The sequence below is a fragment of the Balaenoptera ricei genome, chromosome 10 (genome assembly GCF_028023285.1).
Source record: "Balaenoptera ricei isolate mBalRic1 chromosome 10, mBalRic1.hap2, whole genome shotgun sequence".
NCBI classification, from domain to species: domain Eukaryota; kingdom Metazoa; phylum Chordata; class Mammalia; order Artiodactyla; family Balaenopteridae; genus Balaenoptera; species Balaenoptera ricei.
In genome coordinates, this window is record NC_082648.1 from 14976498 (window position 1) to 15001667 (window position 25170).

Below are 25170 nucleotides of genomic sequence, written 5' to 3' on the forward strand. Positions count from 1 at the left end.
AGCTGTATCCAGGAGAGATACATGGTTAGTCTCTTAAACATAACACTATAATATTAAAAAATGGACTACAGGACAGAGGAATGAATTGCAGAAAATGTAGAAGCAGTTTCAGAGACAATGTAACATTGCAGGTAAGAAGATGAAAACTATAGACTAGGATTGTGGCAATGGTAGACAGAGAAAGGAAGAAAGACTTCCTACAGGAACTTGTGGTTTATTGGATGTAGAAGAATAAAGGTGTGGGAAGATTCAAAGATAAAACCCTGGTTTCTGGGCTAAACAACTGAGTGAATGGCTGGGTTATTTTCTGTCACAGAGGACACTAGGATAGGAGCAGGTTCTTGGGTGAATTTTGATTTAGGTTTTGGACTTTCTCTTAGAGGTTAAAAAAAAATTCAAAGTGGAGACACTGAGAAGATAATAATAAGAATGGTCTAGTTTGGAGTCACTGGCATATAGATGGTAATTTAAACCACAGGAGGTATGAAATAACTTACAAGAGGAAAATAATTGAGAAGAAAAGAAGCTCTGACAAGGGTCAGGTAGAAAATGAGTAATAGACAAAGGAGTCTTGAGAAACAGCTAACAAAGAACTCAGAGAGTACAGTGTCACAGAGAACCAAAGTAGGACACAGCAAGAAATGTTAAAATAAGAAGGATAGTGAATGAACGGACTCAAATTTTGCAGAGAGATAAAACAGAGACTGATAAACATCAGTTGAATTTACTCATTAGTAAACTTAATGAAAGTTGTTCTGGAGAAATGATGAAAGAAGTTTGCAATTATTCAAAGAAGTTTTGGGGAACAGACAAAAGGATCTAGCCAACCTATAAGATGATTGGTTATGGAGAGAAGAAAGAAGTTAAGACTGTATCTAGGGATGGAATAACTGCTGATCACGAAGAGACTTTTAAGATAATAAAAAGACTTTAGCATATTAGCATGCTGATAGATGACTGAATACTGAGGGAGATAATGCTGCTGTCGGCAAGTGGATTTTCAGTAGGAAAAGGAGTCCAAAGGGGAATATTGTCTTTGGATTGATTCATGAAACTCCCGTCATAATTGAAGTGGACTTATTTTTCTATCACAGGAGTTTCATGAATGTCTCTGAAGTCAATACTCTCCCTCGGACTTTAATATTGTGAGCCCTGATGCAGTTTTATATTACTCATGGAATTATTTCATTTGCTAAGGAGAAACTTCATAACAATTGTTTGTATTTACTCAACATATTTCTTTCTTGCAAGCTCTTTTATTTCTAATTAAAGTGTTTTTTGTTTCCTTGTATGCTTTTTCTAGGAAAATTCCTATCATCTTTTATAATATCATCTAGGAGATATTTGGAACAGAGTCAACCCTCTCAGTTACATAAAATAAAGAATGGCATATTGTTGGAAAACAGATCTAAATCCCAGTGAATCACATGAAAAGCAGCAAAAGCACCAAGAATTTCACTCTGTAAATCAACCTCTTTTTCCTAGCCATACCAGTCTGGGTTTTGATCATGTAGTAGATGAGATCAGTAATAAAATCCCACTCTATCAGAGAGAAATTGAAGAAAACACCATTTTTGTGCCCAGTGCACCACACTGGGACTCAAAAAGGCATTCATTAGATGAAGCAGACCAAATATCCTTGAATGAATTCACTTCTAAAAGCACAGAACTCTCCTGTCACCAAGTTAATAAAACAGGAGTAATTGGTTTTAGGCATTCCATGCTACCAAATCCTCAAAACATAAATAAAGAAAGCTTTTGGGGAAACCCCAGAGGAAAATACCATGGTGCTGATGATTACGGATTCAATATTTTACCTCCATCATCCACTAGTGTGGATGAAATTAATTCACGGAGTGAACTGGATAACTACCATATAGGATTTGAATGTAGCATTCCTCCTACATATCCATCCTTCTCAACTGACTTGATGCCAAAAGAAGAAAATAAAAGCAGTAGAAATATGAACATTGTGGAACCATCTCTGATGCTCTTCAAAGGTTCTTTTCTACCCAGGACCTGGGAAAGTACATGGCCAAAGAACAAAGAGGTATGTGTCAACTTAAAAATACGAATCTGAAAGAATCATTCAATAATGTGCTGGGTTAATTTGGTAATGAGAGTAACTAATCTTAATTAGGGGAATGTATTAATATTATTAATACTTTTGGGGAAAAAATAACTTATTCACAAATTCCATGTTCCTGAATTAATGATTTTTTCTAAAGAAAGAGAAAATTTTTTATAATATTTTTAAAGTTCTGGTTTCATCAAATCTAAATAAAATGTTATAGTATTTACATTTTGTTAGATAAAAATATCATAGTTGGAGGTTTAAATGATAGTATTTTCTATTCTTATTGTGTCGTTATGCACACATAGAAACATACATACATTTCATTACATTTATATTGTGAGTTATATTACCATGAATTAAAACTTCATATCATTATTGGTAGGAAAAATGTCCCTTTACTCAGAGGCTACTAAATTATACTGTTGGCAGGCAACTTCTTTTGGGAACATTCCAAGAGTAGGAAATTAAGTAATCATTGTGCAATTCATCCTGATGGTTTCATTAGTAGTTTTCCAATCATTTAGTAACCACAGAGGTTCTTGTATAATATTTGAACATTTCTCTGCTTATACGGAGTCTAAACACAAGTGAAACCAGAATTGAACAGTAAAATGATGAAACATTATTTCAGCTGTAATTTACAGGGTTAGACAAGAGGATTTTTCATTTATTCAACAACTATTTATCATATTCTTAAACTATATATGATTAGGCATAACAAATGCAAAGAAGAAAATGCATAATACCTGATTTCAGCAATAGCATATTGCTTAAATTAACCTGTAAACCAATAATGGCAGCACAGTAAAGTAATAGAGAGGATGAGTTCATAAGAGAAGAAACAACTAATTGTGTCTGAGCCACTTGCAGAAGAGGTAATACCTCAAATGATCTGAATTAAAAGTGCATGAATTTTAGGAACCTTTACTTCTGATCATGACAATGTAACAAGTACTAAACTTTCCCTTACCACTGAAAACTATGAAATTAGACAAAATATATGAAGCAACTGATTTCAGGATTGAACAACAGCCAGTATAGACATCAATCCTTAAGAGAAGGGAAACACCAAAGTGTTGTTATGATCATCCTGGTGTCTTCAGGGCTCTTTCCTGCTGCTAGGCAGACTAGTGGAGCCCAATTTGAGCAGCAATATCACTAAACTGAGGAGGCAGAGACTGCAGTTCCAGGCTGCAAAGGAAGCTGTAATTCGTAGGGCAGACCACAGAAGGAACTATGCAATGCGTGGGAGTCAGGACTCTATGCGAGATTTACTGCAGATTGTTGGCCAAGAGGTTGTGTTCACCACACACAAGTAGAAGTTATGCAGTGCCAAAGTCCTGACCCAGCGAGAGAAGACACTGAGCTGAGAACTTCAGGCATTCATTTGAGATCACACAAAGCTATCTCTTAAGAGTAAAAATTGTGCTCTAAAGTAAATGTTCTACCTATTAACTTACATGTGGCCCCACAAAAAAATAAAATCGAGGCTGACAAGACCAAAACGATCTTAACTGCCTGCCTACCAGAGAAAAATTGCACTTTGTAAAAACAATTCCTAATGTGTCATCTACAATATCCAACATTTAATAACAAATGCACGGATGCATAAAGAACAGGGAATTCTGAACCATAATCAAGAAAATAACCCAGTGAATAGAGATTCTGTGATAGAACAGATGTTGGAATTAACAGATGGGGACTTTAAGGAGATTATTAAAAGGATGTTCAAGAAGATGAAGTAAAGATGAACATAATGAGTAGACAAATGAGGAATCTCAGAAGGAAATTAGAAACTATGAAAAAACAAACAAAGACTAATGGAAAATTTAGTAATATAAATATATTATCTGTAGTTAAAAAGTCACTGGGTGTGCTTAAAAACAGATATAAGATGACAGGGGAAAAACAGTACTTGAAAGAAAAAGAATAGGGCTTCCCTGGTGGTGCAGTGATTAAGAATCCACCTGCCAATGCAGGGGACACAGGTTCAAGCCCTGGTCTGGGAAGATCCCACATGCCACGGAACAACTAAACCCATGTGCCACAACTACTGAGCCTATGCGCCACAACTACTGAAGTCCGCGCACCTAGAGCCCGTGCTCCACAAGAGAAGCCACCGCAATGAGAAGCCCGCACACTGCAACGAAGAGTAGCCCCCGCTCGCCACAACTAGAGAAAGCCCGCACGCAGCAATGAAGACCCAATGCAGCCAAAAATAAATATAAATAAAATAAATAAACTTATTAAAAAAAGAGAGAAAAAAAGAAAAAGAATAGAAATTACCCAAACTGAAGAAGAGAAAATAAAAGAATTATATAAAAGTGAGCAGGGACTAAGAAACTTAGGAGATAAGGAGCCTAATATATGGATAATTTTGGAATGCTAGCAGGAGAGGAAAGGAAAGAGAGAAAAATTCATTTGAAGAAATAATGCTCTGAAATTTTCTCCAACTCTTGTATAAAGTATCAAATTACAGATTTAAGAAACTCAATAAATCCCAAACAGAATAAATGCAAAGACAACCACATGTAGACATGTTATACTCAAACATATGAAGACCAAAGTTGAAAAGAACATCATAAAAGGTGGCAGAAAGGGGGAAAAAAATTTCATGCAGTGGAACAACAATCTGAATTAAAGCATTATCTCATCAGAAACGATGGAAGCCAGATGACAGTGGAATAGCATTTTTAAAGCTCTATAAAAAAAGAAAAGAATCCATACTTCTTTAACTCATTGAGTACATGCTTGAAAATTTAAAATAAATATATTATCATATAAACAAATGTTGAGAGAAATCAGTCAGCTCATACGCACACAAAAAAAACTGAAGTCAGTCTTTGGATGCAAAGAAAATGATACCAGATGGAATCTAGAAAGGAAAAAAGAGCAGCAAAAATGGTAAATATGTTAGTAAACATGAAAAACTACTTTTATCTTAATTTTTTGAAAGACAGTTGACTGTTTAAAGCAAAAAAAAACAGTATTTCATTGTCAGAGTTGTTGTATATGTAAACAAAAGATAAAAGACAATAAGAGAATAGAAGATGAAGGGAGGGTAAATGTTATCTGCTATTGGAAATTCTTAAATTTTAAATGCAGTGGCACAATATTAACTTTAAGTAAACTGTGAAATATTTATGATGCATATTGTAAGTTCTAAGCTAGTATAATCACTAAAAATATAGTACAAAGAAGAAAAACTAAAAATCCAACAGAGAAATTAAATAAAACAGGATAAAAAATCAAACTGCAAAAATCAGGGAAGGAGAAATAGAAGAACAAAATAAAACAGAAGAAACAACTAGAAGCACATATGAACATGGCAGTCTTAAATCTAACAATACCCATAAATATACTAAATATATTCCAAATAAAAGGGAGAAATTGACAAACTAGATAAAAAAGAAAGGCTTTATTTTTTACAAGAGTCAAATTTGAAAAACAAAGGCACAGACAGGTTGAAAGTTTAAAAAAAGTAAAAATATTTAACATTCAACCAGCAAAACAAATCTGTGTGTGGTTATTAATATCAGAAAATGAAGCTTAAGGCAGGGTATTATTAGAGAAAGAAAAGGGTCATTTCATAATAATAAAACAGTCAATCAGGAAGACTTAATAAATTTAAATGTAGATGTACCTAATAATGGCTCCAAAATACATAAAGCAAAATTATTTCTTTAACTGAGCCGTTTATGGATTTATTCACAAGAAGTGAAGCACATGTCCAAAACACACTTGTATATGAAAATTAATAGTTTTCTTTACAATACCCCAAAACTACAAATAACACAACTGTTTATCAACAGGAAGACAGATAAACAAACTATGGAATATTCATGCAATAGAATACTACTAATAGGCAATAAAAAAAGATGAACTATTGATACATATGACAACATAAATTTTAAAACATATACCATTTAAATGAAAGAAGCCAGGAGCTTCCCTGGTGGCGCAGTGGTTGAGAATCTGCCTGCCAATGCAGGGGACACAGGTTCAAGCTCTGGTCTGGGAAGATCCCACGTGCTGTGGAGCAGCTGGGCCCGTGAGCCACAATTACTGAGCCTGCGCATCTGGAGCCTGTGCTCCGCAACAAGAGAGGCCGCGATAGTGAGAGGCCCGCGCACTGCGATGAAGAGTGGCCCCCGCTTGCCACAACTAGAGAAAGCCCTCGCACAGAAACGAAGACCCAACAAAGCCATAAAATAAATTTTAAAAAAATAAAATAAAATAAAATAAATGAAAGAAGCCAGAAACAAAACAGCACATTCATTAATCTATGGTGATAGAAATCTGAATTAACAGTTACCAAATAGATGTTCAGATTGACAGAAGGAGATATGGGGGAACTTTCTAAAGTGATAGAAATGTTCTATATTTTTTGATTGGATATTAATATTCACAGTTGCATATATTCCTCAAAACTCAAATTATATATTTAAAATTTATGTATTTTTCCATATGTATTGCTTCAGTAAATTTTTTAAAAATAAAATTAAAAACATAATGGCTTTTTAAAACAAAATAAAAATTTTAGAATTGTATTAATCTTTTCTCCACACCAAGCTATTTTAATTTAACAGTTTTTATTTTAAGCTGACAGGTTGTTCCATTCAGCTGGTTGAGGTACCTGAGGGCAGTAATAGAAGTCTGGCCTCCTTTTGCAACAAAGTAAAAAAGTAAGTGTTGCTATTCCATTAAACTTAGAAATTTCTGTACCTGCATAAATTTGTCTATTTTAACATCGCTGAACTGATTAATCTTGCATATAAAATGTTAAAGCTCTATAATTTTTTAACATAGTTAGAAGTATAAAGTTATGACAAATTAGTTCTTAATCAACTTCTGGTATTGCTTTTGTTGTTTATAGTCAAATAAATTTTTCCCCTGAAAATTTGGCTACAGACGAATGTTTTATAATTTCAGTCTTGCCCTTGCTGTTTGTTGATAGCTTAGTTTGCAGTGAATTAATTTCTCATTTAATGGCACATAAGTGACTGACTTATTTGGCTCTGTTCCAAATTAGCACAGATTTATCCTTCTTACCTGGGATATACTATTTAGAATGATGAGAGTACCTTCTGCTTAATAACTCAATCTTACCCTGAATGGGCTGCCAGAATGTTGAACAAGTGCATGGGTGTTTGTCCACTGAAAAACAAATTTGATCACAAGGGGATCCCAGATCCCAGATCCGCTTTTTGCTAATCTAAAAAAAGAACTTATAAAGGTAGATGCCTCTTTTTTAAAGACCAATCTTTTATTATCAATTAAAATTTATATAATGCCATCTCTTCTATTGCTAAGATTCCTGAAAATTTTGAAAAATTAATGCACTTACATTTTAGTTATCTTGATTTTTATCCTTTTTTGGCTGTTTTAAATATAATAAATATACATATAAATAAACATTAGCTTATTTGTCAGCTATAGCAGCGGCCTGCTAAAGAATCATTTGGGATTAAAGATTTGAATCATTTATTTAATCACTACCTTAAAAGGCTATCTGAATGCCTAATAACTAGTCAATGCATGACAGATATTCAAATGAAGAACAAGCAAGCAAACAAAAAAGCAAAGTCAAGTTAAAAAATTTGTCACCACATTGGAAGAACCGAAAGGCACACATACAAAATACAAAACAAAGCAGTTCAAATCCATGAACCTATATTCAATCTTTAATTAATTTCTTGCTCCAGTTCACAGAAGAATATTTTAAATGGCACTTTGGATTCCTAATTAGGATCTTTACAGATATAAATATTGATTCTGTCAGGAATGAGCTACCCACTGTAACAACCTGACAAGCATTGCCAGGAACTTGACACTTTAAATCTAAGATGTGATAATTTCTACCCTCTGAGTGTAAGAAATAGCTCTCTCAATATCACAAGGTAATACCTGGTATAGCTCCATCAAAAAACACTTATTATTAGTCTCTCCCATCACTTTTTTTTTTCAAGAGAATATAATATTCTTTGATGAAATCTTCTTGTGAATGCAATAGTGACATGAAAATATTTTATGTGATGGTTTGTCAGTAGCTCATGGTACATTTTAAAATTCTTAAATGGAATTTTTTTCCAATGGTTTCTTTCAAAGTAACCATGAGTACTAAAAAAGGCAACCAAACAACAATAAACTTTAAAGTAGTAAAAAGAAGATAAGGGTTATATTTACACATTTTTTTGGTTTTCTATAATTTTTGTTGACAAATACTCATATAAAGATAATTAAATTTATATATGCATAATTATTTTGTACACAAACACACTATTCACTCAATAGCAAATATCTTTGAGGACCTAATATGTGCTAGGTGCTATCCAAAGCTCTTAATTCAAAAGAAGACAGAACTGAATTTGAAAGCCAAGTTTCTTAAGAGGGTCTCCAAAATTTCTGGAAAGCCATATAGAATGGATTTATATATCCAATTTCATCAGTGTTTTTTTTTCCTAACATTTAAATAACCTTACCTAATTCCCGCCATACACCCTTAAAGAGGCTCTCTAATTTGTGGGATTTGGTTTCTTGTTGTGACATACTTTTTTTTTTTAATGTCTGAAACATTTATATTAACATATTTCCATACATATTTCCATACAAATACAAATATAAGATTTTTAGAAATTTCATGTAATGTCTGAAACATTTATATTAACATATTTCCATACATATTTCCATACAAATACAAATATAAGATTTTTAGAAATTTCATGTAATATCTGAAACATTTATATTAACATATTTCCATACAAATAACCCAATGAAAGTTTAGTATTAGTTGTTTTGTTTGTTTTTTTATACTGCAGGTTCTTATTAGGCATCAGTTTTATACACATCAGTGTATACATGTCAATCCCAATCGCCCAATTCAGCACACCACCATCCCCACCCCACCACAGTTTTCCCCCCTTGGTGTCCATATGTCCATTCTCTACATCTGTGTCTCAACTTCTGCCCTGCAAACTGGCTCATCTGTACCATTTTTCTAGGTTCCACATACATGCATTAATATACGATATTTGTTTTTCTCTTTCTGACTTACTTCACTCTGTATGACAGTCTCTAGATCCATCCACGTCTCAACAAATGACTCAATTTCGTTCCTTTTTATGGCTGAGTAATATTCCATTGTATATATGTACCACTTCTTCTTTATCCATTTGTCTGTTGATGGGCATTTAGGTTGCTTCCATGACCTGGCTATTGTAAATAGTGCTGCAATGAACATTCGGGTGCATGTGTCTTTTTGAATTACGGTTTTCTCTGGGTATATGCCCAGTAGTGGGATTGCTGGGTCATATGGTAATTCTATTTTTAGTTTTTTAAGGAACCTCCATATGTTCATAGCGGCTGTATCAATTTACATTCCCACCAACAGTGCAAGAGGTTTCCCTTTTCACCACACCCTCTCCAGCATTTGTTGTTTGTAGATTTTCTGATGATGCCCATTCTAACAGGAGTGAGGTGATACCTCATTGTAGTTTTGATTTGCATTTCTCTAATAATTAGTGATGTTGAGCATCTTTTCATGTGCTTCATGGCCGTCTGTATGTCTTCTTTGGAGAAATGTCTATTTAGGTCTTCTGCCCATTTTTGGATTGGGGTGTTTGTTTCTTTGATATTGAGCTGAATGAGCTGTTTATATATTTTGGAGATTAATCCTTTGTCCGTTGATTCATTTGCAAATATTTTCTCCCATTCTGAGGGTTGTCTTTTCGTCTTGTTTATGGTTTCCTTTGCTGTGCAAAAGCTTTGAAGTTTCATTAGGTCCCACTTGTTTATTTTTGTTTTTATTTCCATTACTCTAGGAGGTGGATCAAAAAAGATCTTGCTGTGATTTATGTCAAAGAGTGTTCTTCCTATGTTTTCCTCTAAGAGTTTTATAGTGTCCAGTCTTATATTTAGGTCTCTAATCCACTTTGAGTTTATTTTTGTGTATGGTGTTAGGGAGTATTCTAATTTCATTCTTTTACCTGTAGCTGTCCAGTTTTCCCAGCACCACTTATTGAAGAGACTGTCTTTTCTCCATTGTATATCTTTGCCTCCTTTGTCATAGATTAGTTGACCATAGGTGCGTGGGTTAATCTCTGGGCTTTCTATCTTGTTCCATTGATCTATGTTTCTGTTTTTGTGCCAGTACCATATTGTCTTGATTACTGTAGCTTTGTAGTATAGTCTGAAGTCAGGGCGTCTGATTCCTCCAGCTCCATTTTTTTGCCTCAAGACTGCTTTGGCTATTCGGGGTCCTTTGTGTCTCCATACAAATTTTAAGATGATTTGTTCTAGCTCCGTAAAAAATGCCATTGGTAATTTGATAGGGATTGCATTGAATCTGTAGATTGCTTTGGGTAGTATACTCATTTTCACAATGTTGATTCTTCCAATCCAAGAACATGGTATATCTCTCCATCTGTTGGTATCATCTTTAATTTCTTTCATCAGTGTCTTATAGTTTTCTGCATACAGGTCTTTTGTCTCCCTAGGTAGGTTTATTCCTAGGTATTTTATTCTTTTTGTTGCAATGGTAAATGGGAGTGTTTCCATAATTTCTCTTTCAGATTTTTCATCATTAGTGTATAGGAATGCAAGAGATTTCTGGGCATTAATTTCATATCCTGCAACTTCACCATATTCATTAATTAGCTCTAGCAGTTTTCTGGTGGCAGTTTTAGGATTCTCTATGTATAGTATCATGTCAGCCGCAAACAGTGACAGTTTTACTTCTTCTTTTCCAGTTTGTATTCCTTTTATTTCTTTTTCTTCTCTGATTGCCGTGGCTAGGACTTCCAAAACTATGTTGAATAATAGTGGTGAGAGTGGACATCCTTGTCTCGTTCCTGATCTTAGAGGAAATGCTTTCAGTTTTTCACCATTGAGAATGATGTTTGCTGTGGGTTTGTCATATATGGCCTTTATTATGTTGAGGTAGGTTCCCTCTATGCCCACTTTCTGGAGAGTTTTTATCAGAAATGGGTGTTGAATTTTGTCAAAAGCTTTTTCTGCATCTATTGAGATGATCCTATGGTTTTTATTCTTCAGTTTGTTAATATGGTGTATCACATTGATTGATTTGCGTATATTGAAGAATCCTTGCATCCCTGGGATAAATCCCACTTGATCGTGGTGTATGATCCTTTTAATGTGTTGTTGGATTCTGTTTGCTGTATTTTGTTGAGGATTTTTGCATCTATATTCATCAGTGATATTGGTCTGTAATTTCCTTTTTTTGTAGTGTCTTTGTCTGGTTTTGGTATCAGGGTGATGGTGGCCTCATAGAATGAGTTTGGGAGTGTTCCTTCCTCTGCAATTTTTTGGAAGAGTTTGAGAAGGATGGGTGTTAGCTCTTCTCTAAATGTTTGATAGAATTCACCTGTGAAGCCATCTGGTCCTGGACTTTTGTTTGTTGGAAGATTTTTAATCACAGTTTCAATTTCATTACTTGTGATTGGTCTGTTCATATTTTCTGTTTCTTCCGGGTTCAGTCTTGGAAGGTTATACCTTTCTAAGAATTTGTCCATTTCTTCCAGGTTGTCCATTTTATTGGCATAAAGTTGCTTGTAGTAGTCTCTTAGGATGCTTTGTATTTCTGCGGTGTCTGTTGTAACTTCTCCTTTTTCATTTCTGATTTTATTGATTTGAGTCCTCTCCCTCTTTTTCTTGATGAGTCTGGCTAATGGCTTATCAATTTTGTTTATCTTCTCAAAGAACCAACTTTTAGTTTTATTGATCTTTGCTATTGTTTTCTTTGTTTCTATTTCATTTATTTCTGCTCTGATCTTTATGATTTCTTTCCTTCTGCTAACTTTGGGTTTTGTTTGTTCTTCTTTCTCTAGTTTCTTTAGGTGTAAGGTTAGATTGTTTACTTGAGATTTTTCTTGTTTCTTGAGGTAGGCTTGTATAGCTATAAACTTCCCTCTTAGAACCGCTTTTGCTGCATCCCATAGGTTTTGGGTCGTCGTGTTTTCATTGTCATTTGTCTCTAGGTATTTTTTTATTTCCTCTTTGATTTCTTCAGTGATCTCTTGGTTATTTAGTAACGTATTGTTTAGCCTCCATGTGTTTGTCCTTTTTACGTTTTTTTCCCTGTAATTCATTTCTAATCTCATAGCGTTGTGGTCAGAAAAGATGCTTAATATGATTTCAATTTTCTTAAATTTACTGAGACTTGATTTGTGACCCAAGGTGTGATCTATCTTGGAGAATGTTCCGTGCGCACTTGAGAAGAACGTGTAATCTGCTGTTTTTGGATGGAATGTCCTATATATATCAATTAAATCTATCTGGTCTACTGTGTCATTTAAAGCTTCTGTTTCCTTATTTATTTTCATTTTGGATGATCTGTCCATTGGTGTAAGTGAGGTGTTAAAGTCCCCCACTATTATTGTGTTACTGTCAATTTCCTCTTTTATAGCTGTTAGCAGTTGCCTTATGTATTGAGGTGCTCCTATGTTGGGTGCATATATATTTATAATTGTTATATCTTCTTCTTGGATTGATCCCTGGATCATTATGTAGTGTCCTTCCTTGTCTCTTGTAACATTCTTTATTTTAAAGTCTATTTTATCTGATATGAGTATAGCTACTCCAGCTTTCTTTTGATTTCCATTTGCATGGAATATCTTTTTCCATCCCCTCACTTTCAGTCTGTATGTGTCCCTAGGTCTAAAGTGGGTCTCTTGTAGACAGCATATATATGGGTCTTGTTTTTGTATCCATTCAGCCAGTCTATGTCTTTTGGTTGGGGCATTTAATCCATTCACGTTTAAGGTAATTATCGATATGTATGTTCCTATGACCATTTTCTTAATTGTTTTGGGTTTGTTTTTGTAGGTCCTTTTCTTCTCTTGTGTTTCCCACTTAGAGAAGTTCCTTTAGCATTTGCTGTAGAGCTGGTTTGGTGGTGCTGAATTCTCTTAGCTTTTGCTTGTCTGTAAAGCTTTTGATTTCTCCATCAAATCTAAATGAGATCCTTGCCGGGTAGAGTAATCTTGGTTGTAGGTTCTTCCCTTTCATCACTTTAAGTATATCATGCCACTCCCTTCTGGCTTGCAGAGTTTCTGCTGAGAAATCAGCTGTTAACCTTATGGGAGTTCCCTTGTATGTTATTTGTCGTTTTTCCCTTGCTGCTTTCAATAATTTTTCTTTGTCTTTAATTTTTGCCACTTTGATTACTATGTGTCTCGGCGTGTTTCTCCTTGGGTTTATCCTGTATGGGACTCTCTGCGCTTCCTGGACTTGGGTGGCTATTTCCTTTCCTATGTTAGGGAAGTTTTCGACTATAATCTCTTCAAATATTTTCTCTGGTCCTTTCTCTCTCTCTTCTCCTTCTGGGACCCCTATAATGCGAATGTTGTTGCGTTTAATGTTGTCCCAGAGGTCTCTTAGGCTGTCTTCATTTCTTTTCATTCTTTTTTCTTTAGTCTGTTCCGCAGCAGTGAATTCCATCATTCTGTCTTCCAGGTCACTTATCCGTTCTTCTGCCTCAGTTATTCTGCTATTGATTCCTTCTAGTGTAGTTTTCATTTCAGTTATTGTATTGGTCATCTCTGTTTGTTTGTTCTTTAATTCTTCTAGGTCTTTGTTAATCATTTCTTGCATCTTCTCAATCTTTGCCTCCATTCTTATTCCAAGGTCCTGGATCATCTTCACTATCATTATTCTGAATGCTTTTTCTGGAAGGTTGCCTATCTCCACTTCATTTAGTTGTTTTTCTGGGGTTTTTTCTTGTTCCTTCATCTGGTACATAGCCCTCTGCCTTTTCATCTTCTCTATCTTTCTGTAACTGTGGTTTTTGGTCCACAGGCTGCAGGATTATAGTTTTTCTTGCTTCTGTTGTCTGCCCTCTGGTGGTTGAGGCTATCTAAGAGGCTTGATGGGAGGCTCTGGTGGCGGTCAGAGCTCAGTAAAACCTTAATCCACTTGACTGTTGATGGGTGGGGCTGGGTTCCCTCCCTGTTGGCTGTTTTGCCTGAGGCAACCCAACACTGGAGCCTACCCGTGCTCTTTGGTGGGGTTAATGGCAGACTCTGGGAGGGCTCACGCCAAGGAGAACTTCCCAGAACCTCTGCTGCCAGTGTCCTTATCCCCACGGTGAAACAGAGCCACCACTCGCCTCTGCAGGAGACCCCCCAACACCAGCAGGTAGGTCTGGTTCAGTCTCCCCCAGGGTCACTGCTCCTTCCCCTGGGTCCCGATGCACACATTACTTTGTGTGTGCCCTCCAAGAGTGGGGTCTCTGTTTCCCCCAGTCCTGTCAAAGTCCTGCAATCAATTCCCACTAGGCTTCAAAGTCTGATTCTCTAGGAATTCCTCCTCCCGTTGCCAGACCCCCAGGTTGGGAAGCCTGACGTGGGGCCCAGAACCTTTACTCCAGTGGGTGGACTTCTGTGGTATAAGTGTTCGCCAGTCTGTGAGTCACCCACCCAGCAGTTATGGGATTTGATTTTACTCTGATTGCGCCCCTCCTACCGTCTCACTGTGGCTTCTCCTCTGTCCTTGGACGTGGGGTATCCTCCTTGGTGAAGTCCAGGGTCTTCCTGTCAATGATTGTCCAGCAGCCAGTTGTGATTCTGGTGCTCTCACAAGAGGGAGTGAGAGCACGTCCTTCTACTCCGCCATCTTGGTTAATCTCCGTGACATACTTTTAAGGCACATCTCTCAAGAAATATGTCATATTTTTATTAAAAATACAATAAAATGTCATAGCACATGAAAAAAGTTTTTGGCCCACAGTAGATGCTCAGCGAAGGTTTAAGAAAGAATGAGTCATGAACTTACATTTTAAATTTAACTCTCCAAAATGGTAGAAGGTTAAATCATGTATGTATACATTGAGTAGTACCTTATCATATGGTTGAATGCTAGATCATAAAGCTCCTCAATTCAGAACTGGAGTCCAAACCTTTGTTGTAGGGTATAACAAGGAAGAGTGGCCCATACCTTTATCCTAAGCAGTGGTTCTTAAACTGCAGTTCTGGAGCAGCAGTAGTATTGGCTTATCTGGAAAACTGCTAAAAATTGGGGGGGGGGGGCAGGGTAATCCTCCACATATCTACTGAATCAAAAACTTTGGGGATGGAACCCAGAAAAAAAGGTGATTTTGATACATGCCAGACCCATTGGGTGAATACACACTTTTCCATTTGTGAGGTCCCTCAAGGAGGGGATGTTTTGGTAGAGTTTAAGGGCATAGAGATAGAGCTACTTCAATGGGCCTACACTACTTTAATGCTGCAAAAATAGTTAGAATAAATGCCAAGGATGTAATATATATGATACATTACATAGAATGCATATACAGAATGCATAATTTTTCATTCAGGAAAAGCACTACAAAGTTTAGAGGTCTGCAAAATTAACAAAAAAAGAAAAAACCCTAGGACTTCATATTCATCATCAAAAGCATTTTAAATATCTAGTTACAAATAATTTTATGCTAAATTCTACATATGGGCATAAAATATGGCTCTATAGGGATTCAGCTGTAATAATATAATGATAATTATGATACATTACATGGATATATTGCTTTACATTCTATAAAAGTCTTTTATATGCCTTTTCTCTCATAAACCTTTAAAGTAGATATAAATATCCTCATTTGTGCAAACAAAGAAACTGGTCATACAACTTGCCTCTGACCATAAAACTACTGAATAAAAGGAGGAGTTATGGGGATATATGTATATGTATAGCTGATTCACTTTGTTATAAAGCAGAAACTAACACACCATTGTAAAGTAATTATATGCCAATAAAGATGTTAAAAAAATTTTTTTTAATTAAAAAAGAGTCAGTATTCAAACTCAAGGCTTCTGACTCCAAGGATAAACTATTTTCCAATTCTCTAACTTTCTGACGCAGTAATTGTTCAGAATGTACAAATGACTTCTGGGCTCAATTATTTACGTAAAAGCCAAAGATTTGTGTAAAACCCCAAATTTAAAGAAAATGGGCTGCCAAGAATGGTATTTACCAGTTTGACACAAACAAGAGCATTTATTCATCAATAAATGAATAAATAATAGATGAGTGACTTCTGCCTTGACAAAGGCATGAGCCAAAACCAAGGGGAGGAGTTCATGCTTCAAAAGGCAATGTCAGTGAAGCAAGCAAGCAATCACTGTTCAGAGTGAGTTTTCATGTTTTATAAGTGACAATGTATTCTTAACTGCTTCAAATGAGGTGCCCCAGGGAAAACGTAAAGACCAGAGCTTTACAGTTGCTTTTGGTTTAATTGTAATCTTTACCAATCTAGCCTAGCTAATAGCACTATACCACAAATCAGCTGCTGGTTATTTTCATATTTCAAATCTTCTATAGCAAACCCTGCATGAAGTTTCTTATAATCTTGTCCTAAGTATTTTTTCACATATATTTTTCAGAATAAGAGAAACATATCATGCAGCTGACATTAATTCCAATTCGGGGAAGATCTGGAGCACGACTACAGCATTTCCATACAAGTTCTTTTCTAATACTAAGGTTAATATAAATATTTTTACTGATGACTCAACACAACAACTTCATTTTATGCCATATGGTAAGCAATCTTGCAAATAAGTATAAAAATCTGCATAAAGCTGGTATAAGCTGCCTTGAGTCCACAGACTGAAGTCATTAAAAGAAGCAGTATTAGCTAGTATTTTGCCCTGAAGTGAAGTAAGAGGAAAACAGCTGGAAATCTTTTAACATTTGTTTGGCTATTGTTTTTTGGAACTCTCTTCAGAGCTCACCCCAGGACACCTTATTTTCCTGCTATGAAATAGCAAGTATAGCAAGTTTTTAGCATATTAAAAATAAAAGCTAAATTTCAAAAAGATTCTAGATAAAGACTATATGTAAGTGAAAATGGCTGTTACACAGACTCTTTCTCCACAGTGAGAACTATAATAGCCCTGTACAGCCCAGCATAGTTAGCAGCTCTACTGAATCAGAGTCTCTGGATGGATCCCAGGTGCCTGTATTTTATCAAACTCACCAGATGATTCTCATTTCTCTAAAGTTTTAGAATCTCTTTAAAGTTGTTTAATATTTATTTCACTGTTACCATCAACCATTTTGCAAAACAATATTAGTTCTTCACACATTAGTTGCTACCAAGTTTCTACGTATCAACTGCTGTTTGTTGACAAATAATGGTCCAATAAATTTTTTTCAATATTATTATTATCACTGTATTTTGCTTTATTTTCTTTCTTACTCTAGCCAAGGCTCCGACTTAGTACAGATGACTGCAAACATAACAATGTTATGTAGGAATATTAGTTAGGACCATCTGGTTTGAAACTAACAGAAACCAACTCCTGCTGATGTAAGCAGAAAAAAAAAATTAAAGATTACAGGGATTTCTTATAGAATTTAAGAGTAGGAATTCAGCAAAGATTTGGGAATAAAACACTGATGTACAGGCAGTCCAAAATTCCTGTATGTCTCTCACCTCATCTCCTCTCTGTATAATTGCTTCTTATGTTTCTCTTGCTTTCTGCTGACTCATTTCCCTTACTTTTCTGCAACACATGGAAAGCTAAGCTCTCAAGCTTAAATGCTATTTGGCCAGCGATCTAAGAAAGAAAGTTCAACCTCCCCATTGGATCTGTTACCAAACTCAGGTTTGGCTGCTCGCTGCTCAAAAACCAATAATCAAGAGGCAAACGTCAATAGAAAGGAAAGGTGTTTTAACCAGAAAAGCCAGAAATCTGGGGAGAAGGTAGATTCATGTTCCAAGACCAACTCCAAAGATTCTGCTCAGCCATGACAGTTCTTAAAGGCAAAAAAGGGGAGGAAGAATCTCAGTGAATCGTGGAGGCAGGAGATTGGGTTATGCATTGTTCTCCATTCTGTGAAGGCAGGCTGACTCTCTCTTCAGATGTTATCTTGCCTGTGTGATGTGCCTGCAGGATTGCTAAGGAGGCCATTGCGGGTAGAGAACTAGTCATTCTTTAACTACTTAATTCTTTATCTTACTTCTTTTTATCTAGGAAAAGAATCAACAGGTTAATTAAGTTCTTTCAAGGTTAGAGGGGAATAGAAATGGGCAAACAGGAAAGGGGCAGAAGAGCTGCTTTCAGATCCACTTTCAAATTTCTAAAACCAGAGTTCTGATTGCACAGCCAAGATCAATAGTGCTGTACCTTGATGCAATCAGAATGGCATCTGGGTTATGTTGACTTCAGTTGCTGGAGAAGAGGAAATAATTATGAACGAGGGAGACCACTCTTAATCTTCCAATTTATAATATTTAATTTCCAATATTAGATTTGGCAAAACAGAGGCCATTTTTGACTTTTATAAGAAGTTTCAGTAAAGTGATTAGGTCATTGTGTTTAGTGTTAGAGATGTACAGTGGTAAAGAGGATGTCTGTGGCCTCAAAGATAGTAAAAGGGTCTATAAGAAGAAGGGGGAGGAAGGGATGATTAGAGGGGAAGGAAGAAAAAGCAGGGGAGGGGAGAGGACACATTTATGAAAATATACAGAGTAGCATATGCTGCTATTAGGAGGAAATTTTGTCTTCTGCCCATTTAAATTTGAAGAGGGGTTAGGTTGTGACACAACTGACAATAGAGAAATTAACAGGACAAAAGACAAGGTTTCCTTATACATACATGCAGGGGTTACTCAGTAATGAGTAACCTGCTGAAACCCAGAGGTAAAGGTTTACATAAAAAGTTAATGTAAAAGTGTGTGTGAGGAGGGGGGTGTTTAGAGCTTCAGTAAGGAAATACATAGATATCTTTTTACGCTAATGGATGGGCAGTCGGTCTCCTTTCCAAAGTTGCAGGAAACTCTCTCAGAAGAAAGTTGATAGCACCTGTATTAGGGAGTCTTGGCTATAGTCAGATAAGAAAAGTGAAGATAAGTTTTCAAATGTTTCCACTTTAAGATAATCTTTATGCCAAAACTGTGATCCCTTCACCACTTTATATGAGTGTTTTACTAATAACATAGATGTGCTCTAGAGAACAGAAGTCTGAAAAGTATTTCAAGAATGACCAATAAGTTGCTAGAAACTTAAGGAATAATGAAATCTAGATAAGCAAAGAGGAGGAGACAATGAGAGGTTTTCATCCAAAGAGAATTCTGTTTCTCCCAGAGTGAGAAAATAGAATCCTTCTGGAACAGCAGGTGTTTTGAACAAGGACTTCTCTGTTCTACAGTCTTCAGCTATCACTTCAATGAAGATGATTGCCCTGTCCTTTTTTCCAATTCCAAAGTTACTCTAGAGCCAGTGTCTTTACTTTCAACTACCTTCTAGATTTAGATGACACATAGTTGGAACAGTATTAGGAAGCTGTTTGTGACCTGCAAAGTGGTAGAAGTAGAAGTCAGTTTGCAAGATTAAAGAGTAATTGAGAATTATTTGCAGAAGTTATCTACACTTTAAAGAAATTTGGCAGTAATGAGGAGGTAAAAATAAATAAAATAAATAAATAAATAAGATACTATATTAAGGGAATAGAATGGAAGAGGAGTGATTTTACTGGAATATTAAATAGAAACAAAACATCCTAAAGAAAAGACAAAAGCATCTTTAGAGTGGAGGGTATTAAATATATAAAAGAGAGGGGCTTTAAATTGCTGGAACTGGAAACCAGTGATGGAAGGATCACATGTGAAGAAGTAAGATGCAGTAAAAAGCAGTGATACTTCTGAATCAAGAGGTGTAAAGGGATAGAGAAGGATGCATAAAAAAACTAGATTTAAGGTGTAGAGTAGCATAATTAAAGAATCTCAAATGGGCCTTAGTCTTTTCAGTATGGTAGGCAATATGGTCAACAGATTGAGAAGGATTGTATGAAGTTGGAGACTAGGAGAAACTGGAAAAAGTGTTATATTAGCTGTCAAATTGAAGATACAGGTATAAAGTCTACTTAAAAGAAGCCATAGTACTTGTTGGCTTACAATATGGATGAGAAGTTTAACTCATAGACACTTAATGTTTGGTTTCAAGGAGAAAAATGATAATTCCAGATTTAGACATGCTGAATTTGAAGCAATAATGAGACAACCAAAAAGTAACAAGAAGCAAATAGTAGGAGATATCACACCAAAGCACAGGAGAGGAGTAATAGCTAGAAACTGGATTATGGAGTCTTTCATGTAAACCGCAAAGATGACTGTAGTGAAATAATGAATGCATGCATGCCCCAAATAGCACAGGGGACACAGTCTTGGAAACAGAAAAGTCAAATGAATTAAAATAAACTGGTGTCTTTAGAGATATTTTCCTGCCATCTTATATTGGCAATGCTCTCCCCTTCTTGTCAAAGCCTTTATAGTCATGATTTTGCCTGTGGCCATATTTTCTTCTAGCTTCAATTCATACTATTTCAGTTAATATTCCCAAGCAGTAGCATGTCTAATATACTCTCTTCTGTGTCAGGGCATTTCCACAATCTCTAATTCCTATGATGATCTTTACCATTTGTTTCTCCAACCGTTTTATTGGTAACAACTTGATCTACCGTAAAACCTACACTTTTAAATCGGACATTATAATACTCTTCAGTTTTTTTCTTCATGGCAAGTCCAACAATATCACTTGCACTATTTTTTATGAGCCAGTCTGTGTCAAAAACCTTTCCCAAACAAAAAGGTGTGGCAGTAAAAGAAGTCACAGCAAATTAAACACATAATTGCCAACAAAACTCAACTCAAATAAATGCAAATGAGTGTTTGCAGTATGCTGTTCAAATCCTCATTAAGGATCATCAGTACAATCTGTTGCACTAACTTTCATTCAAGATCACGTTGAAAGCATGGAGATATAGATAGATAAATAGATAGATAATATATATAACAGATAATTTCCATTATCACATATGATAATAAATGAATCCCATACGATTTATCATTTACAATTAGAAAAATATTTCACAGACAAATATAATCGTACCAAGTCAGCATGGTTCTGGCCACTATTAAATGGCATATGCATGTAAGAGTTTGGTAGGGGGATATTATGGAATGTGAATATGAGAAGGCAACAAACTTTACCCTATAATATGCTGACACTTTGAGTCCCAGAGAAGGTGGAGAAAGAGAGTACATGTTCTTCAAGGTTATTATAACGTTGTCCAAGACAGAACCTGGGGTGATTCCTACACAGGAAAGGAAGAGTGATGAGTTGTGAAAATGTGGAACTACTAAAAGCACAGGCTTTGGAAGATGACAGATTTAGATTCCTGGCTTGCCACTTAGCACTCACTGTGTAATCTTTTTGGCATTTCCCAAATCCCGAAGGGTAATCACAGTAGAATATTTTTTATGCAGAGCTACAATTACCAAAGATTTTAGAATGAGGAATGAAATACCTAGCTCTGTTCGGTTATTTGAAGACAGATTGATCAAAGAAAATGCAAAGAATATTTTTTTTTAAATCTCGAAATCTAACCAGACTAATAAATGAGATGCATCTCATTTTAACTCCTCTTGATGGAGCTAGAAACTTATAATAGTTCATAAAGCATGTATCACTTTTTGTGCTCAAAATCTTTCTCCCAGCCAATATATAATATGCTCTTATTAACATTTTGTTATTCAACTTTGTTTTCAGCTAATTATCTTGTCAAAGACCTAATAGCAGAAATTCTACATTTTTGTGCAAATGACCAGTTATCACCCCAAAGTTATCTTCTAAGTGTATGTGGCTATGAAGAATTTTTACAAAAGTAAGTATCTTATTAAGGTAAATTTGGATCATTGTTATAATCTATATTGAGCAGCACTTTCTTTTCTTTTAAATAGACTTTGTACAAACACTATACTCTTATAATCAATTTTCCTCCCTTTAAGGTGAATTTAAAATGTCATGTCATATTGACAGTCTTATTCTTGGTTTTCTTTTGTATTTTGTGTATTTATGGCAACACGTATTTAAGTAACCCATAACTAGGGTGACCAACCATCTCAGTTTGCCCAGGATTGAAGCAGCTCCCAGGACATGTGACTTTCAGTTTTGAAATCAAGAGAATCCTGGGCAACCCAAGTTACCTTACTTGTAACAAAGCTTAGTAGGACTGATCACAATTTAAAAAATAAATTCTTTTGTAATAAGTAGTTTTTTTGACTTGGAATAATATTAGCATGTTGATTAACACTGATTTTTCAAAATCACAGAGGGTTTGAGTATTATATTTATAACATTTTCATAAAAGTCTAAGTTTTAAAACACCATCTTCAATTCTTTATTCAGGCAGCTCATTAAAACAATTAGAAAAGTTTGTTCTCATATATGTCAACTGCAAATATTTATTTGATAGAAAACTTACTTAGTGTACCACAATAACTCTTATCCTAAAATTCCTTAAAGACCAACTTTGAAAATATAATACAACTTTAAGAAAGGAAATATTTCTCTCCTGATATTTACATTTCCTCTTTGTGTTTCTACAAGTACCTAAAGATTGACAACAGTCTTATGAAAGTAAAAATGTATTTCTTTTGAGACATCCATTGTTACTGTCATTGTTATTCCACCATGAATGTGCTTGAAAATATCTTGTCGGTAATTTTCTTTTATCGTGTAATGTTAACTATGAGTGACTTTTAAGACTGGTTTTCTCCTTTTTGTGTTCTCAGTTACAACAAAATCATTTCACTCTTTTTTTCTTGTTAGCATAAACATAATAGATTTCTGAAATGTTTTTATACTCACTTATTTTTATTAAAATTCATTTACGTGGGTTTATTAAGTTAGGAAAGTTGCCAAGTATTAGTGTAGATTAATTACAGTCAGTTATTATCTAATGGAAATTGAAGGATATGTACATATCTGGAATTTGCTTACTTTTTAAGAGTAATAGTTTATCAGTATTGATATATATTAATAAGCAGAATATTCATTACTATTCTTTCTAATATCTAAAGGAATATATATTTTATTCAGATTTTTTTTCATTTATTCTTATGTAATTTGTCTTAAAAATATGTCCTTAAAGACTTGGATAATCCGTTCATATTTTTCTGTCGAGGGAACACGGGTAACATGTAATAAGTTAATAATGCAATAAGTAATAATTTAAACTCTAACAGTTACAGTACTACACTTCATCTGAAGTACCCAACTAATTTTGATTGCAATGATAATAATAATAATAGTTGTCACTTATGAAGTGCTAATTATTTCCTAGTCTCAAATTGGGTAAACATCTAAGTCTTACAATATATCAATGAGATAGATACTATAATAACCCATTTTACAGATGGGCCATCTAAGGCTTTGTTCAAGGTGACACAACTAGGAAGCTGGTAGGGTCAAGCCTGAACTCAAACCCAGGTTTGGCTGCCTGCATAACCTTGGCTCTTAACTATAAAACAATACTAAAAATCCCGTAAGCAGGATTCAGAAAATAGCAAATGGTTCTTCATGCTGGAGCATGGGGTGGAAATTATACACAGCTGTGCAGGGTTTATAACAGTCCAATTCAACACCTACTAAGCGCACACGTGTGCAAGGGATTTGGTTTATCACTGAGAATACAAAGACGATTTAGATATAATCCTTGCCTTTTTCCTTGGCTAAGGAATTCATAAAGCCATGTCATCAGTTATTACAATGCCCTATTGTGAGTGCAGTATTAGTTTTATTATACACCAACTACCTGTAGATCAAAGAGAGAAGGATTAACAGCAAGAATAAGGAAATGGTGCAAAGGAAAGTCAATGACCAATATGTATTTAAACTAAATACTGAGGAAAGAAATAAGTACTTAATAGCTTAAATGTTAATGTTAATAGCTTTAGAACATATAAAATGTGCATAGATTACAAAAAAAATAATTATCAAGATTAAAAAACAGGCTAAGAACGTGAATAGCAATTCAGTGGTCAAGAAATTACTTAAAGAGTTTAACGACAAACATGCAGTTAAAACAATGAGATGCCATCTTTGCCTATCAAATTGTTAAAATATTTATTATGATGAAATTCAGTGGGGAAATGGACAAAATCCAAACAGCTGCTAGCAATTTAAACTGATATAGCATTCTCTAAAGGGAATTTTGTCAAAAATGTGTCAGAAGTCTATAGAAATGTGTCGAAAACATATATGTGTTTCAGCAATTCTGCTTCTACAAATATTTCTAAGAAACAATCATAATTATACAAAAAGACTTAAATACAAAATTCTACATTCACCATAGCATAATTTCTAATACTAACAAAAAAACTAACTCTCCAATAGTACTCAAAAATAGTGGTAAAATTGTGAACATAATTTCATTATAATATGCCATAGAATTTATATATTAATAAAAATACAATATCACATATCTTGATATGAAAACATGTATCATAGTTTTTAAGGGTGACAAGATATATTTTCAAACCACATTTTAATATATTAATATTTGTTAAAATAAGTATATTACTATTTGGAAAAGAAATAAAAATCCTATACATGAAAATGTAATCCTATATACTAAATGAAATCCTATACACTAAAATGTTGGAGTAGCCACTCCTTGAAAAAGAACTACAATACAGATAATATTTATTCATTTCTTTTTTTACTTACAAAATGTCTACAATAAACATGCCTTTTTTTGCTATCAGGAGATTAAGGAAATAAATTATTTTGGAGGATGGGAGAAGCATTTAAGTGATCATATGAACAGTAATGTATGCTTAAAAAGAGTTAAAAACTCGAGTTAGGAGAACATAACTGAACATATGAAAGATGACAGAGCTTGTGCTAAAGTAGCAGCAGTGGGGCTAAACAGGAAGTATTAAGTCCCTGGAGTATTAAAACAGTGGAATTAATGGAACTTGGCAACTAAATATGTGATGTCAACTGAAATAAAAACTCACAACGTGAAAGCTGTGTGTTACAATTTTTGGGGGGGACTTGATGAGGACTATAGCCTCTCAGCTATCTCTGAGGAACTGCTCTGAAGAGTTACGGTGGAGAGATCAGCTTATATGTGATTTTGGAGAAAGGGTACATGCAATCAAACACATCTCAGTAGAAGGTTACTGCTAGTCAGGAGGCACAGATATCTTAGTTAATGATTTTCGTGCATTTCTAAGTATGGAAAGATGCAAGAAACTGGAATCATAAAATTTTCTCCTGAAAATATCT

General features: G+C 34.8%; 1 protein-coding gene across 3 annotated transcripts in view; it reads left to right on the forward strand.

Moving 5' to 3' along the window:
- Nucleotides 1-1384: 1384 nt before the first annotated feature.
- The window catches only part of PIK3C2G (phosphatidylinositol-4-phosphate 3-kinase catalytic subunit type 2 gamma), a 358923-nt gene continuing 335137 nt past the window's right edge, over nucleotides 1385-25170 (forward strand). For 2 of the 3 annotated variants that reach the window (XM_059934511.1, XM_059934512.1), the window contains exons 1-4: nucleotides 1385-2050; nucleotides 6680-6762; nucleotides 16474-16631; nucleotides 21646-21760. In XM_059934511.1, the coding sequence (XP_059790494.1) occupies nucleotides 1385-2050; nucleotides 6680-6762; nucleotides 16474-16631; nucleotides 21646-21760 (1022 nt within the window). The remainder of the gene's footprint in view (nucleotides 2051-6679; nucleotides 6763-16473; nucleotides 16632-21645; nucleotides 21761-25170) is intronic. The other variant, XM_059934513.1, reaches the window with a different exon arrangement.